The sequence below is a fragment of the Coffea arabica genome, chromosome 9c (assembly GCF_036785885.1).
Source record: "Coffea arabica cultivar ET-39 chromosome 9c, Coffea Arabica ET-39 HiFi, whole genome shotgun sequence".
In the NCBI taxonomy this organism is placed as follows: Eukaryota; Viridiplantae; Streptophyta; class Magnoliopsida; order Gentianales; family Rubiaceae; genus Coffea; species Coffea arabica.
In genome coordinates, this window is record NC_092326.1 from 19,493,314 (window position 1) to 19,508,052 (window position 14,739).

The window sequence follows — 14,739 nt, forward strand, 5'->3', positions numbered from 1 at the left end:
CAACTTGTCCTCCAACGTCCAAGAAATGGCCAAGGAACATCAAGCATGTTTTAACATGCCAAAAGGAATAACATAGACTAGATGAAGCTTTACTCTAAAATGGCACTTCAGCGTATCAGATAAGTCACGCTTAGCATTTTAGACCCATGCTTGCAACATCACTCTCAAAGTCGTAGCAATATGAAGCAAAACTATAATAACAGAAAAGCTGAGAAAATAATTTGCATTGATCCAGGGATACCTGTAGACAATCCAATCAATATGTGTGAAAAATTAGAAAATGATTATCGGATAAATCCAAAACAGTTTGCCAAATTATAACCACAAATCATAGACAACGCATCATCTTAATTTTGACATCCTAAGCACACATGATCTTTCCTAGAATCAGGTCGTCAATATAGGGAAGTCATTGTAAGCATGGCGATTAAAATGAATGAGTGAACATAACGTGTATCAAATGTGATCACACTTCTCATCACTCAAGGGCAGTAGAACCATCAACAACATCAGAATTGCTTCACAATTGTCTTCATTCAATGCTTGCACCAAATTTACTTGAAACCTTAGTGTACAAAATTATATATGGTACAGAAAGTACTTATTCCTTCTCAGAAACTCCTCAATACAAGAGCACATGTGGCTTTCCCTTAGTAAGCACCTGCACCCATGGACCACAAGATTATGATATGTTTCTTGGAATGTTATCAAGCATGTCATTGAAACTGGATAGAAGTTGCATTATTTGAGGACATAATATTAATTTCCACAAAAAATATTCGCATGAAGTTATTGAACAAGAACCAAAGAGCAAATTCTTTTCCCTCTTTTTGACGGGGCGGGGGCAGGGGGGTGGGAAGTTAACAACTGGAAACACAAAGCTGTAAGGGGTGGTAAGTTCTTGTCCCTCTTATACAAGTCCGTCAAGATCAACACAAATACCTTAGCTAGTAAATAACCTCTATTCATATCCATCCGACAATTGGGCTTACTTAGTAAAAGAAACACTACATTTCAAGCAATGATCAGCACTATTCAACATATAACTGTAAGATCACCTTTTCTTCTATGATAAGTAAACCCAATTCATGAAAACAGCACCTAATGTCACACTTCAGCACAATAAGCATACAATACAAGACTTTTACTGCTGTAAGAACTTCTACCAAACACTACTAAGTTTCAAAATGGATTAATATATGATAAATGATGATAACTATATAGACGGTAGATTATGTCACACAAGGCCCATTTCAATATATCAATCAGATGAGCCAAAATGGATCAAGCCCAAGTTGATAACTGTGAATTCATTACCCATACAAGACCCATGTTCTATCTTGTCTCTTAAATTTATCTGATATGCCTACACCATTATGACACATGGTAAATGATCCCAGGTGTGTTTTTTTTTTTTGGACTTTCTTCCCCAATAAAAACCCCTCATGACTGGCCCACCATTATAACCAGCGTAACAGCTGGCCATGAACAAGAATTACTGCTGCTGCTGCCAAACACCTATCCTGACTTTGAATCTTAACAAAATTCAGATCACTCGGCCAGCCATCGACAACCCTCCATCAAAGTTAATAAAACATGTATTCAAACAATGCTCCTACCACCAGAACAATACCCTAGCCCTATCAATCCAAAACCCATGTAAATTGTATAAGCTTGAGCAACCAAAAGTAACCCATAAGCCATTCTACAAGCACAGCCAATTTGAATTTGTAGTAGTGAAAAAGAATGGGTGATATCTAATTCAAATCACAATGACCAAGAAACCCACCAAATAGAATTCTCCACCATCGATGTTGCATCCACCATTAGCACATAAGAACAATTCTTCAGTTAAGAATCTTAACACACACTACTAATTCCCTATCATAGATACATTTTCAAACAAAAAATAAACAATAATGAGAGTGTTGATGGGTCAATGAGGGCTTTTCCTTTTTCTTTACCTGTCAAGATATTATTTGGCTGTTGTTTCCTTTTTTTTCCTCCTTTTCTGTGCTCTTTATTGGATCTAAGTGGATTAGATGTATCTGGAACCAACAAACTAATTGCTTAAATTGGTGACCCATTTAAATCCATTGGACTTTAAATAGTCATCAAACTCCATTTGAAAATATGGTCTGAGTAAATAAATGGCTTTGGATGAAGATTATCACCTCGACCAACTCTGTTAAAGAAACACAGAGTCACTTTTGATGAAACATTTTGCAGGAAAGACTTCTATGTGGATATTTTATGCCATACAGTGACCTTTAGCATTTATTTTCCTTATTTTTCCCCTTCTTTCCCTGAACAAGGCGAAACCTAACTATGATATAGTTTACAGTCTCGTAACAAAACGACAAGAATATCATCATGAGTCTGCACCCTAATTGTTATGCCTACCTTGAAGAAGTCACACCAACCAATCCTTATGACTTGTGAAGAAGATGTCAAATAAATATAAGCTCCAACTATAGCGCTTTCCTACCATCAGAGGCTTAGTCTACTGGTCAAAAAGGCAACTGCCTCATAAAATTGGGAGAGGAGAGACAAATACCCTCATACATACCTGGAAGTTCTTCCAAAAGACAAGCATTTTAAAAGATATTTCTTATAGGAAAATAATTGGTCTTCTTAGAAATGCACATGAACCTTATAAACTAACCATCAAAACACACATTTGCCCATTTAAGAGCTGCTCAGATAACGCTACTTTTTCCAACATGTAAATACTGACTCAGAAATTAAATCACAATATAATGCTCTAAAACTGAACTTTCTGTCTAAACTGCGCATTCAGTTTAGTCCAACTAAAACAATGTGACTCTAGCAACCTATGATAAAGGGGGGGGGGGGGGGGAACCTATGATAGAGCTCTCTGGATAACATAATCACCTTAACGCCATAAATTCCAAAAGTTTTAACATTGACAGAACAAGCAAAATGTATGAGAAACCTATTTAACTTTTATGAACGCTCTATCCCACTCTATCATAGGGGAGAGAAGGGGGGGGGGGGGGGTGGGGAAGCTGAAACGAAAAATTGAGATACGGGGCAGGCAGTAATACCAAATTGTAGATCCAATTCTTTCTAATTTCTCACTTGAAGATCATATGGCTTTGACAGGAGTAGAAGTTGAAGAAGGATGTTCAGAGTGTTGCATCGATTTTGGTTCGAGAGGGGCACGAATAGCTTCATCATGATCATCAGGGTCATAATCTGGGTTGAGGTTGCGGTCGATGGCTTCACGGCCCTTCTCAAGACAGGGCTTGCAGGCGATCTCAATGGTGATCCAACCCAGTGCTACACCTGCTATTGCAATCAGTGCTGCGGTCAAAGCCCCCATCTCTACCACTTTCTCTGTTAACAACCCGTCCCGCTCGCCCTCTCTAAGGCCTTGACTTGTTTGGGACCAGGGAGTTTAGCAGAGAAAAGGAAAGAAAAACATTTCGCTGGCAGAAGTTTTCTAGTGAAAAGTTTTGTCCCTAACTCTTGCAATTAGGGCTAGAAGACAGAAATTACGGAAGATTTGGGATATAGATGATTGGTAAGAAACTCCCGTGGTTTCCCCTAAAGTCAACCGGCCAGGTTTCCAAATATCTATATAATACTCCCTCCGTCCCACTTTAATAGTCTTGTTTTCCTTTTTCGTCTGTTCTAAATTATAATCCACTTTCTCATTAAAAAATATAGTAATCTTTCAAATTGTCTAAAATATCCTTATTAAATATCTTGTTATTAATACATTGTTATTAAATACTAACTCACTACATTGAATACATTGAGTTTTTCCAATGCACTCCTCGTGATTAGCATAAGGGTATTTTAGGAAATTATTAATCTAAATTTATGTTTCCAACCAAATTAATTACACTTTCTTAATCTGTGTGAAAAAAAAACCAAGACTAACAAAACGGGACGGAGGGAGTAGAGTAGATTGGAAGTTTTTGCTTTGTGTCCTTAGAGCATCCACAATGCTATTACACTTTGTGGAGTGTAATCCACATGCCACATCAGCATTCCACTTTCTCCTCTTTTATTACACTTTCACTCACAATAGATTACACTCCACAAGGTATAATAGCATGGGTCCACAATTAATCAAATATTTATTTTAATAATGCATAACTCATATCCCATAAATAAATAAAGTAATTTTTAAAACTAATTTTGTTATTTTTAAAAAATAAAGTACTAACTTTCGTTAAATTTTGTACATTTTGAATTTTTTTATTTTCTAAAAATGATATTATTAATTTTTAAGTTTGAATAATATATCTTTTTCTATGTTTCAAAAATAATATATTGTTATTTTTTAAAAAATAATTATGTAGGAAATTAAACAAATATTTGATACTTCAAATGCGAAGATATCATAATAATCCATACTTAATTAATAATTCGGAATGTAATTAGTTGAACTCCATAACATAATATTACATAAGTTAAATCAAATAAAATACAAATAATAACAAAATGAATACTAGTTAAATCAAGTTAATAATAACAAAATAATAACAAAATCAAGTTAAATCAATGGATTACACGCATCATACATGTGATGCGTGTAATCTCCATGACACGGCTCCAATGGGGAGTGTGACGCCCCGAAAAGTATGAGTGTGAGAACCCGTAAAATCCTAATCTTTTCCGAGGGTTTTATTTCCTTTAATAGCATGTTTCTGCATTTCCTAGCTTAGGAAATTTTCCTGAGGAATTTTTATGAGTAATTATAGTTTTTAGATAATTTTTCTAGTCTTGGTGAGTTTTTAGAAAATTAAGAATAAATAATGGACGTGGGACCCACTAGTACGAAAAGTTCGGAAAAATTCGGCCAATAAGGTTAAGTTTCGGATACTGTGTAAAATTTATCGGGTGTTAAGAGATAAGGAAAGGATGTGAGGTGATTGATGTGAGAGGAAACAAAAGGATTGACATGCATTTATGAAGTGCCACTTGTCACTTTTTGGTTGGTTGTCCTTGTAGACAACTATTCACCCTTTTTGACCTTTTGACTACTTGGGTTAAATATCTAAAAAATTAACCAAAAATCACCATTGTCTTCAACCTCTTGGCCGGCCCTCTCACTAAGAAAAGGAAAGAAAACTTCTTCAATTGTCAAGCTCCCAACTAGCTCAATCTTCCAAATCAAGTGCATAAATTAGTTTTTACTCCATAAAATCTTTCTAGTTGGTGTTAGTGGTTGGTTTGGTGAAATTTTTGGAAGAGCTAAGGTGTCCAACATCTCTACCTCTCTTGTTACTAGGTGAGTGGTGTGTGTATCTTCCTCCTTCACTCAATAAAGCTTAGGTTATACTTAGTAGTGGCTAAAGTGATGATATATATGGTTTATTTCTTGGTTTGAAGTGATTTGGTGAAGTTTTCATTTTATTGATGAATTTTCTGGTTTAATGTAATCATGGTGTTGTGGTTGTTTATGATGATTGATAATGAGGGGTTATGACTCTAGTGGATGGAAATGATTGATATTTGCAACCCATTTTGGGTTTGGATTGAAACATGAAAAGTTAGGGTTCATAAACCCCCTTTTCTGTCCGGTTTTGGATCAGGTGGTTAGAGGCCGAATTGGACTTTGCTTAAAACATGAAAGTTGTAGGTATTGATGAGTTTGAAGTGCCTGCAAAATTTCAGGTCATTTGGAGTAGTGTAGAGTGAGATTTGGCGTTTTTACTGTTGCTGTTCTGGGTTGATCAGAATGCGAAAACTGCACTTGTAATTGGGTTGAGGACTGTAGTGAGCGACTGAGTCCCGGCGAGAGCCGGGCAGGCGGCCCGCCGAACCCTCTGGTTCGCCCTAGGGGGAGGTGGGGTCGTCACAGGGAGCCGTGTCATGGAGAGGTGTAATGGCTCCCCATTACACCCCATTGGAGCTGCCCTTAGTAAAATGGGATTCTCCCCTTGTGGATCAATTGGATAAAAGGGTGCACATCTTCCTGTTCCTACTCTTTAAACATATAGACTAAGGGCGGACGCCCAGTGTCCATGTCGGCGTGATCGTCCTCCGGTGTGTCACCGGGTGATTGGTTGGCTGCTGATGACATGGATCTTGTCAGACATTGGTGGTGCCCGATTGCTTCTTTGTTTGGTCAAACAGTGGAGTTGTTGTTTGGTAAAGGGTTGTTGGGCTTAGAGATTAGTTAATATTACGATTGTAGTCCTCAGGCCTTCACCTATTTACGCCCTTCTATCTATACAGGTTCATTGTTTTAACAAGAGTGTGTTGGTAATGTGGCTTAGGCGCCAGCTTTGGTCATCCACTAACGTGTTCTCTTTCTTTTTTTGGGGGAAGAAACCCAGTGGATAGATTGACCTGTTATCAGAGTTTTTGGTGAGATTTGACTCTCGCATTGGGCTCGATGCTTCAGAGGAACGTCCTTTCCTCTCTCTCTATCAATCGCCTCTCTCAATCATCATCTCTTTCTTTTTCTTTCTTCAGAAAGCCCTCATCTTGTCTTCGTTTTCATCTTTTCTTTACCTTTATCTTCTAATCTAACCTAACCCAGAAGAAATGATGAAGAGAAAAAAATTGTTCCATATTTTGCTTGGAGGTTTGTTGGCTTGAAAAAAAATAAGAAACAGTTTTTTTCTCTTTCAATTTTTTCATCATTGTCTCTCTTTTCCTTTCTCTTCAATTATCCGCTCATCTCTCTCATCTTCTTCGTCATTTTTTTTCTTTCCGATTTTGATTGAGAACAACAACAACAACGAGGATGGTTGGGATTTTTTTGGGTTTCTAATCTCTTCTTCTTTCTCTCTCTAGCCTTTTGGATCCTTTTTTTGTGGGGGTTTAGCAGTCAAATTTTTATATATTAATTTGTATATATCTTTGATGTTGCAGGTGCAAAAAAAATGGAACTGTCTTTTAGCATCCAGCATTGCGATGAGAGTGAGTTTGTTTTTCTATTTCCTTCCTAAGTTATTGCCTGATTTTTGAGCAACTGGTAGTGGAATCCTCTGGAATGTATATGTTAAAGAGCTTTTAGGTTAGAGTTTGGGATCCAAAGAAGCCCTTACTGTCAAGATTTTGCATAAATCCTATGGTTAGAATTTTGGAATCCCATCTCGTGTCTTGATGTTTTATATGGGTTATTTGGAGAAGCAAAGGTCAGAGTTTTTTACTTTTCTCTCTCTCTTTAGAAAGAAAACCCCTTTTCCCCTTTTCTTGCCTAAGGACTACTTCTAGTTTTTTTTTTGTGAGAAAGAGATGGGAAAAAATTGTCACTTTCTATTTTCTTGTATTTTTTTGTTAACTAATATGCTCCAAGAGATCTAGGATCTTTCAAAAAAATTTGAAGTGTCATTTTATGTATTTGTATGAATTGATTTATTGTGTTTTCATTTGTTTATTTGTTATTGTTAGGGTATAAATGAAGAATTAATAGGCGAATTTGACGGTAAATTTGCAGGTTTGGAGGGAAAGGATACAATAGAGAAAAATGAAAGCTTCCCAGAATATCATACCCAAGGGTTCTCTCTCTCTCTCTCTCTCTCTCTCTCTCTCTCTCTGTCAGTGTCCATTTTTATCTGTTAAATCCACTTTTGATTAATTAAGTTTCAACTATGAATTTTTTTTACTGCAAATATCCTTATGTTAGTATAATTTGCTTTAAATTACTGGTAGTTTAAATTGCTTGGAGTATAATTTTTTTGTATTGAAAAATTTTGAAGTAAGTGATCTTACTTGATGGTCAAAGTAGAACCATACGAGGCCCTGCTGGGATTATTATCAATGGTTTCTTACTACAAACATATTTTTTTTAAGTGTACAATGTTGAGGACTCTTAAATGATAGGGAAGGTGGGTATATGATTTCTGAGGTATAAAAATTGCTAATGAGTCAGGAAATCCTGAAACAAGGTCTCTGACCCTAGGCTTGAGAAATCTTGAAGGTTTCTGAACCTCCCGGTTTGGCTTGCCTCTCCATGTTCTGTAATTTTGTTTTTCAGAATTAGTTATTTGTATCATTTTAATTTGTCGGTTTATTCCTAATACCAACTTACTATTCTTGTTCCATGTTTTTCCTTCTCATTTTACTTGAAATCTATGCTCTTTTTTTCACATGTAAATGCATATTTTTCCTTGGCATCGTTAACGCAATATTTTGTGTTGTCTCTTTCTTTTTGGCCGCTTGGCAAATTGATTCGATAATATTCTTAAATCTTAACTGAATTCTTTCTGCATTTAGAAGCTTCATTTTATTTTCTTAAATTTGTTTTCTAACAACCTTCCATTCTTTGTTTGCTCCCTGCATAATCAAATGCCGTTTATTTTTATATGATATTGTGGATTTTTTTTAATTCTTCTTTTTCCTTTGCTTGCATATAGTTTTGGAATAATTTGTTGTTTATACATTTTCCCCTTTCCTTGCTTTGTTTGTCAAACCTGTCATTCTATAATTCTTTAGGGGCCTATTATTGCTTGTAAATGATGGGTTGTCCTGACTACTTGATGTGTATTGTGTATAAATTTGTATTTAATTGTCTGTGAAGATGGCAACTTATGTGCCGTAACCTATTTTTGTTTAGTGGTTTTGTTATTCTGTTTTATTTACTTTAAAATCTCACATGAAAAATGCTTCTTTACTAAAGTGAACAATTCTGATTCGTCCACAACTTTTAGGATATTTCTGAATTGTTGAGTCTTGCATCTGTTAGTAGCTTATATTTCCAAAATGCAAAACTTTTATGTGTTTTTGTTTGTGGATTTAGGTACTTCTTCAAACACTGCATTTGGTTGGTAAACCTCTCTTCTGCACTCCTTCGAGAAGTGATAGCTGGTGTTAACAGATATGCTTTGTTATTCAATCGTTCTTTTTCTTGTGTTTCACTTTGACATCTCAGTGGCTTTTTTTTCTTAAATTAAAAGTGCATTAAAATCTTGGAGGTTTCGCCATACCCAAGGGACGGAGAGTATTATTTTGGATTATAAGTGTTTACTTAGGCCTCAAGAACCCCAAGATTTTAAGTCTTCAAGGCTAGAAATCTTTGTATTCACTTGAGAGGTTGGATGCCTCCCTTCCACTTCATTCGTGACTTCTTGTACTAAGGCATGAATTTGGGTCTCATATCTATTTGTCCAGCTTATATTTCCAGAATGCAACAACTTTTATGTGGTTTTGTTTGTGCGTTTTAGGTCCTTCAAACGCTACATTTTACTAAGGCATGTACAATTGTTTTCTTCTTTTTACTTTGTTTAGTCCAAAGCCTCTGTCTCGTCGAGCTCTTCCCTAAGACGCGCTTCCATAATGCTTTTCTTATTTGCTTTAGCTGGATGACTGGAGATGATAGTTGATAGTGGTGGCTTGCCTTTCACTTTTATCCTAAATTGATCAAAGACACGTCTCACCAGGAGGGAATCTGCTTGGATTATTCTCACCAGTTTTAATGCTACTGAAGTTTGTTTTATGTTTAGCCTTTTTCTCCTTAATTAGGTATGTTTAGTCTTTTGATGTATTGTTGTTTACTTTATATTTCTTTTACCATGAGATCCTTGTAATTTTGTAGTCTCTAAATTTTTATGAAAATTTTCATTTATTGCACATTATTTAATATTTGATTTGAAATTCATTTGTTAGCTTGCTTATATGCAGTTTCAATGTATTGATGTATTCAAATTTTGGTTCATAGCTTGTTTTCTTCAACATGTATATAAAAGAGGGAATGCAATGCCTCAAGAGGGTGCTTGTGTTGCTGACGCCGCAATATGTGATTGGTTGGAGAGTGTTCGTCCAAGCCTTTCTTAGGTTCCCATTTCATTTACTTTTTCATTCTTTTTAAACACAGATGTGATTGATTGAAGAAGGTCACTTGCTCTCCCATTTCTTTTCCTTGTTCATCGCCATTCTCCTCTCTCTCTAAGCCCATCTCTCTGTTTTCTTCTTCATTTTCCTAAATGCCCCCAAAGCCCTTCTATCTATTTTCTTCTCCATAACCGGCAACATCAGGACCAAAACAGATGGTATTTTTTTTCCTGTCCCTACCTGAATTTCTCTAGCCTTTTGTGTTTCTTTTTAGCTTTAGTTGTCTAATCTAATCTAACCTAATTGGTATATATTTTTGATATTGCAGGTGAAAATTTTCGAATCTTTTCCAGCATACTTGTGAGACTCTGAAATTTTTTCCCTTTTTTTTAATTGGGTTCTAAAACACATGGTTAGCTTTGCTCTTTTTTTCCCCTTTCTTTTGCCTTGTATTCTTCCTTTTCTTGACATATTTGTATCTTGATTTTGCTGTTGGCCAAAAAGCATTAAAAAGGATTTAATAAATTTGAGAAAGTTTCTTGGAACTTTTCCCGATCTAATGCCTTTATAAGAAATTGTATCTTGATTTTGCTCTTGCCCAAAAAACATTAAAAAGGATTTACTAACAAATTTTATAAAGTTTTTTGGACCCACGTAGTAGTTCTAGAAACCCTATCTCGACATCATCTCCTTCAAATCCCAAAGGGTTGCCGTCTCTTCTCTCGCCGATCCCTTCTCGCTCTCCAAAACAAGGAGTATGGTTGGAAGAATTAAATCCAAAAACAAGGAAATCTGATTTTCTGTCCATGCTTTCTTGGGAGACCGAGGCTGTCAAGAGAAGATCATTATCAAGAAAAATTGTATGTGATTTTGCTTCTTTCAGTTTCATTCTTCCAGATCTCAGTTTTTTCACTATTTTTTTACACGCATTTTTAATAGTTCTCCTGTTACTTATTTGTCCTTTTTTCCCTGGCCTTCTACAGCACCTGTACAAACTTATGTGATTTTCTATTATGTATGGGAAAATTGCTTGGTGTATTTTTTGGTTGTTTTGGATTCATGGGTTGTTCAAAGCACAATGTCTTTGGCTAAAAACTTGGTAATTATTTCTGTGTAACATTTTATAACCTTCTTTTTTTCTATTTGTTTCCATTTTGCATATGAACAATTTATTTTTGCTCATATTTATTGTTGTTCACTTTTTGGGTTGAATTTTATAGGGGTAATGCTTTGTTTTCTATCAGTCAGTCTAAGCCCAAACTTTGGGCTTTGAGCATAGTTAAGCTTTGGACAGGTAAGCTGTTACACTTTATTTAGCAAAATATCTTAGTCAAATGGATGTGCTTGTATACTAATAATTAGTAGATACCTCTGTTGATTAAGAGAAAATGATTAAGTTTCTGTTGATTATCTTTTCTGCTATTTAACTTGCAAATGGTTTCTTTGTGTCCTTATTCAGCATTAAATTAGATGGACACCGGGCTCTTCATGATGGAATTAGGTATTAAATTTATCGACATATAATAGAGCAAATAATGGCCTTCTACTACTTTTAAAGTGCTGATTGTAACCTTTTTTTATTTCACCTTTCGTTTTAATATAACTATCTCTATGAATGGAAATTTTTTTACAACGGTGTCTGTATTGTGTATATAATAATGTAATGGAAAATTGTGTATTTGTAGTTATTGCATGTTTTATATTGTAATTGAAGATTGTTCATTTATTATTTGGCTACACTGGTGCAGTATGCCCCAACCTATGAATTGTACAAAAACCTCTGCCCCATACTTTTGCCTTCAGGGATAATTATATGGAAAAATCTTGTCTCGCATATAGGTGCATAGATAGACACAGATGTTGATGTTCCTGTAAGTGAAAAAAGTTAGCTTAAAATGGGAGGGCTAATGATAAAAGAAAAAAAACTATGATATACTTTTGGAAAATATGGTAATTGCTGCTAATATTTAACCGTATAAAGTGGATTTTTGCAGTACCACTCAAGAATGCTTCTGCCATCTGATTAACAAAACTATGTGTTTAGTTATGTAGGAAGCAGAATCGGCCATCCTTGAAGCATTATCAAGATCAAAGCCTGGAAGCGTATGACCCTGGATACTAGATTTTGCACTAACAGTAGCTATGTGATCTCTGTATTACCTACTATAAATGTATATCAGCTCTTGATGCTTTATATCTCACGTGGATGGTGTTATCATGATATTTTTGTTTGGTTTGAAATCTTGTACAACTTGGTCAGTTATTTTGTACCAAGGGTTTCCATTCCTTTTGCTACTGATGTAATCAGAGGATAGAATTGTGGCCTATATTAATAATCCTCCTCTTTTTTTGGTCAAATGCAATTTATCCCACTAAAGGTGATATGTAAGCAGAGTTTCTTTTCATCGGATTTCTGGAAGTTACAGGCTAATGAAAACCTTTTTGGTTATTGTACTACACAGCAATGTGTTTTTTGGTCCTTGGGTTAGTTTGAAGTGTAAGATTCTAATAACAAGGAAAAGCCTTGATGCAACACTACACTCTGCATTTTTTTTTCTTCTGGAATAGGTTTGATATGTAATGAGAACCTCTGAACTGCGGTCTACTGGTCTTAAGTTTCATAAATGTACATTATCTCATGCACTCATCTTTCCTTTTATGGGATTCTAGCTGTTGACGTCCATCCAATGATCAAGGGTAGAATTGCATCAAGGCTTGTGTAACTTCCTTTTTCCTTTTTTTGTGTGTTAAGTAGTTGACCATCCCCTATGCTATTGATGTATTGACAGGATACACCCTGCATTAGTAATCCTCCTTTGTTTTTGGTCAAATGCAGTTTCTCTCACTAAGGTTGATATGTAATTACGAAAACAGGTGATTGGTTGTATCAGATTCTAATAACAAGGCCAAGCCTTGATGCAATACTACATTGGGATGTTTTTTTTTTTTTTTCATTTTGAGCTACAAAGTCACAAGTTTTTGTGTACATAAAAAATGTAAGGCAGCATTATACGGTGATATATTATTTTGTTTGCTTTACATATTTACAATGCCCGTATAATTACACCTTTCCAGTACAACTGATTTTTCGCTCATATTCCTATATAATATAGCTCCATTTTGTGCTGCTAATTTTCATTCTCCCCTGTATTACTAGCTAAACGTTAACTGGGCATGTATACCACCGCGCATAGCGTGGTGTTACCACCTAGTTTAATATCAATGGGAACAAAACAGGCCATGTGTGTCCTAGAGGCATTAGGTAGGGTGATCCATTGTCCCCATATTTGTTTCTTTTCTGTGCTCAAGGTCTTGCAAATCTTTTGACATCTGCTTGTAGGAACAATCTGTTAACAGGAACTAAAATCTCCAGGAATGGCCCTGCCATCTCCCACTTGTTTTTTCGCAGATGATTCATTAATTTTTGGTAAAGCTAACTCTAAGGAGGCAAGTGAGATCACCAGAATTCTTCAAGTTTATGAACTAGCTTCAGGGCAAAAGATCAACATTGAGAAATCAGCAATTCTTTTCAGCAGAAACACCTCCCAAGCAAATAAGCAAGATGTCCTCCAAACTCTTGGCAACATCCAGCATGTTTCACAGGCAAAGTATCTGGGTCTCCCTATGGTTATAGGAAGATCTAAAAACGGCACATTCAGGTTCTTGAAAGACAGGATGGCTGGCAAGCTGCAAGGATAGAAGGGCAAGATGTTAAGTAATGCAGGCAAGGAGGTTCTTCTCAAATCTGTGGCATTAGCTCTACCATCATATACCATGTCAATTTTCAAGCTTTCAAATAGACTATGCAAAACATTAAGTAGCATAATGGCGAAGTTTTGGTTGCGAAATGACCAAGGCGAGAAGAACATGCACTGGAAAAAATTGTGGGACCTGACAGAAATCAAAGGTAAAGGAGGACTTGGATTTCATGATATAAAGTGCTTCAATGAAGCCTTACTTGCCAAGCAAGCGTGGAGACTACTAAGAAAATCTGAGTTGCTGTCTAGTAAGGTAATGAAATGGAAATATTTTCCGAACTCCTCTATCTAGCAGGCCAAAGCAAAGTCAATTTCCTCGTGGATATGGCAGAGCATTCATGGTGCAATCCTTTTGCTAGAAGATGGAATTAGAAGACAGATAGGGAATGGTAGATCAACTGCAATTTGGAAGGATAGATGGATTCCTAATGGTATGAATGGACTAATAAGATCAACTAGACCTCAAAATTGTGACATAGACAAAGTCTGTGAGTTGATCAGTAACAAGAGATGGAACAACAATCTTATTCGGTCCATTTTCTCAAGAGAAGAGGCGGAACAAATACTAATGATCCCTCTCAGTATCCAGGAAAGGCAGGACAGGTTCGTTTGGAGGCATAGCAGTAGTGGAGATTACACCACCAAGTCAGGATATGCTCAATCTAGATTCAAACTGAGCAAGATGGCCAATAAGACGCAAACAAATGAGGAATCCAGCACAAGGAAGGATGATCCTACACTATGGCATCAAGTCTGGGATCTAAACATAAAACATAAACTCAAGCACTTCCTATGGAAATGTCTTCATAACGTCCTACCTACAAATGAAGATGTGCATAGAAGAACTAGTAAAGGGGATAAGTGGTGCAAATGCTGTGGTGAAGAGGTTGAAACACTAGAGCACCTTTTTTTCAACTGTAAAGCTAGAGAAGAGGCTTGGAAGACATTCCCTATCAAATGGGACGGTATTCAAGAAAGCTCGTAGAATTTCTAGAAGTGCTGGGAAGTGTTGCAGGGGGCTAGAAGCAGAGTTAACGGCATTAGTCACATAGAATCCACAACAAACTTCTTGTGGCAATTGTGGAAAGCAAGGAATGCCTGCTACTTCAACAAGGAAAGCACAAAAGGTAACCTGATCTCAAGTAGAGCTCTAGAAGAATGGCTGGAGTACAAACAAATGTGGGACTTGGAGAAAAGGGAAAGCAAAAAGGATGATCCAGAA

At 36.1% G+C, this 14,739-nt stretch overlaps 1 protein-coding gene and 2 long non-coding RNA genes across 3 annotated transcripts; 2 read left to right on the forward strand and 1 right to left on the reverse strand.

The window, feature by feature from the left end:
- Nucleotides 1-209: 209 nt before the first annotated feature.
- LOC113709131 (uncharacterized) lies at nt 210-3,506 on the reverse strand. Its single transcript, XR_003452562.2, has 2 exons — nt 3,069-3,506; nt 210-661 (listed from the first exon to the last, which is right to left on the reverse strand). It is a non-coding gene; the product is annotated as an uncharacterized lncRNA (long non-coding RNA).
- A 6,686-nt stretch (nt 3,507-10,192) lies between these two features.
- LOC140014402 (uncharacterized) lies at nt 10,193-12,033 on the forward strand. The gene is made up of 2 exons (XR_011821183.1): nt 10,193-10,619; nt 11,804-12,033. It is a non-coding gene; the product is annotated as an uncharacterized lncRNA (long non-coding RNA).
- Nucleotides 12,034-12,981: 948 nt separating this feature from the next.
- On the forward strand, nt 12,982-13,458 carry LOC140014135 (uncharacterized). The gene is made up of 2 exons (XM_072064539.1): nt 12,982-13,026; nt 13,117-13,458. The coding sequence occupies exons 1-2, from the start codon at nt 12,982-12,984 to the stop codon at nt 13,456-13,458; spliced, it is 387 nt and encodes a 128-aa protein (XP_071920640.1).
- The last annotated feature ends 1,281 nt before the right edge of the window (nt 13,459-14,739 follow it).

Excerpts from the sequence above, each read along its gene's own strand:
- LOC140014135 (XM_072064539.1), top strand. The coding sequence starts at position 12,982 with ATGGGAACAAAACAGGCCATGTGTGTCCTAGAGGCATTAGGTAGG. Across the intron at positions 13,027-13,116 it reads TCCTAGAGGCATTAGGTAGG|GAACTAAAATCTCCAGGAAT; the intron begins GTGATCCATTGT and ends ATCTGTTAACAG.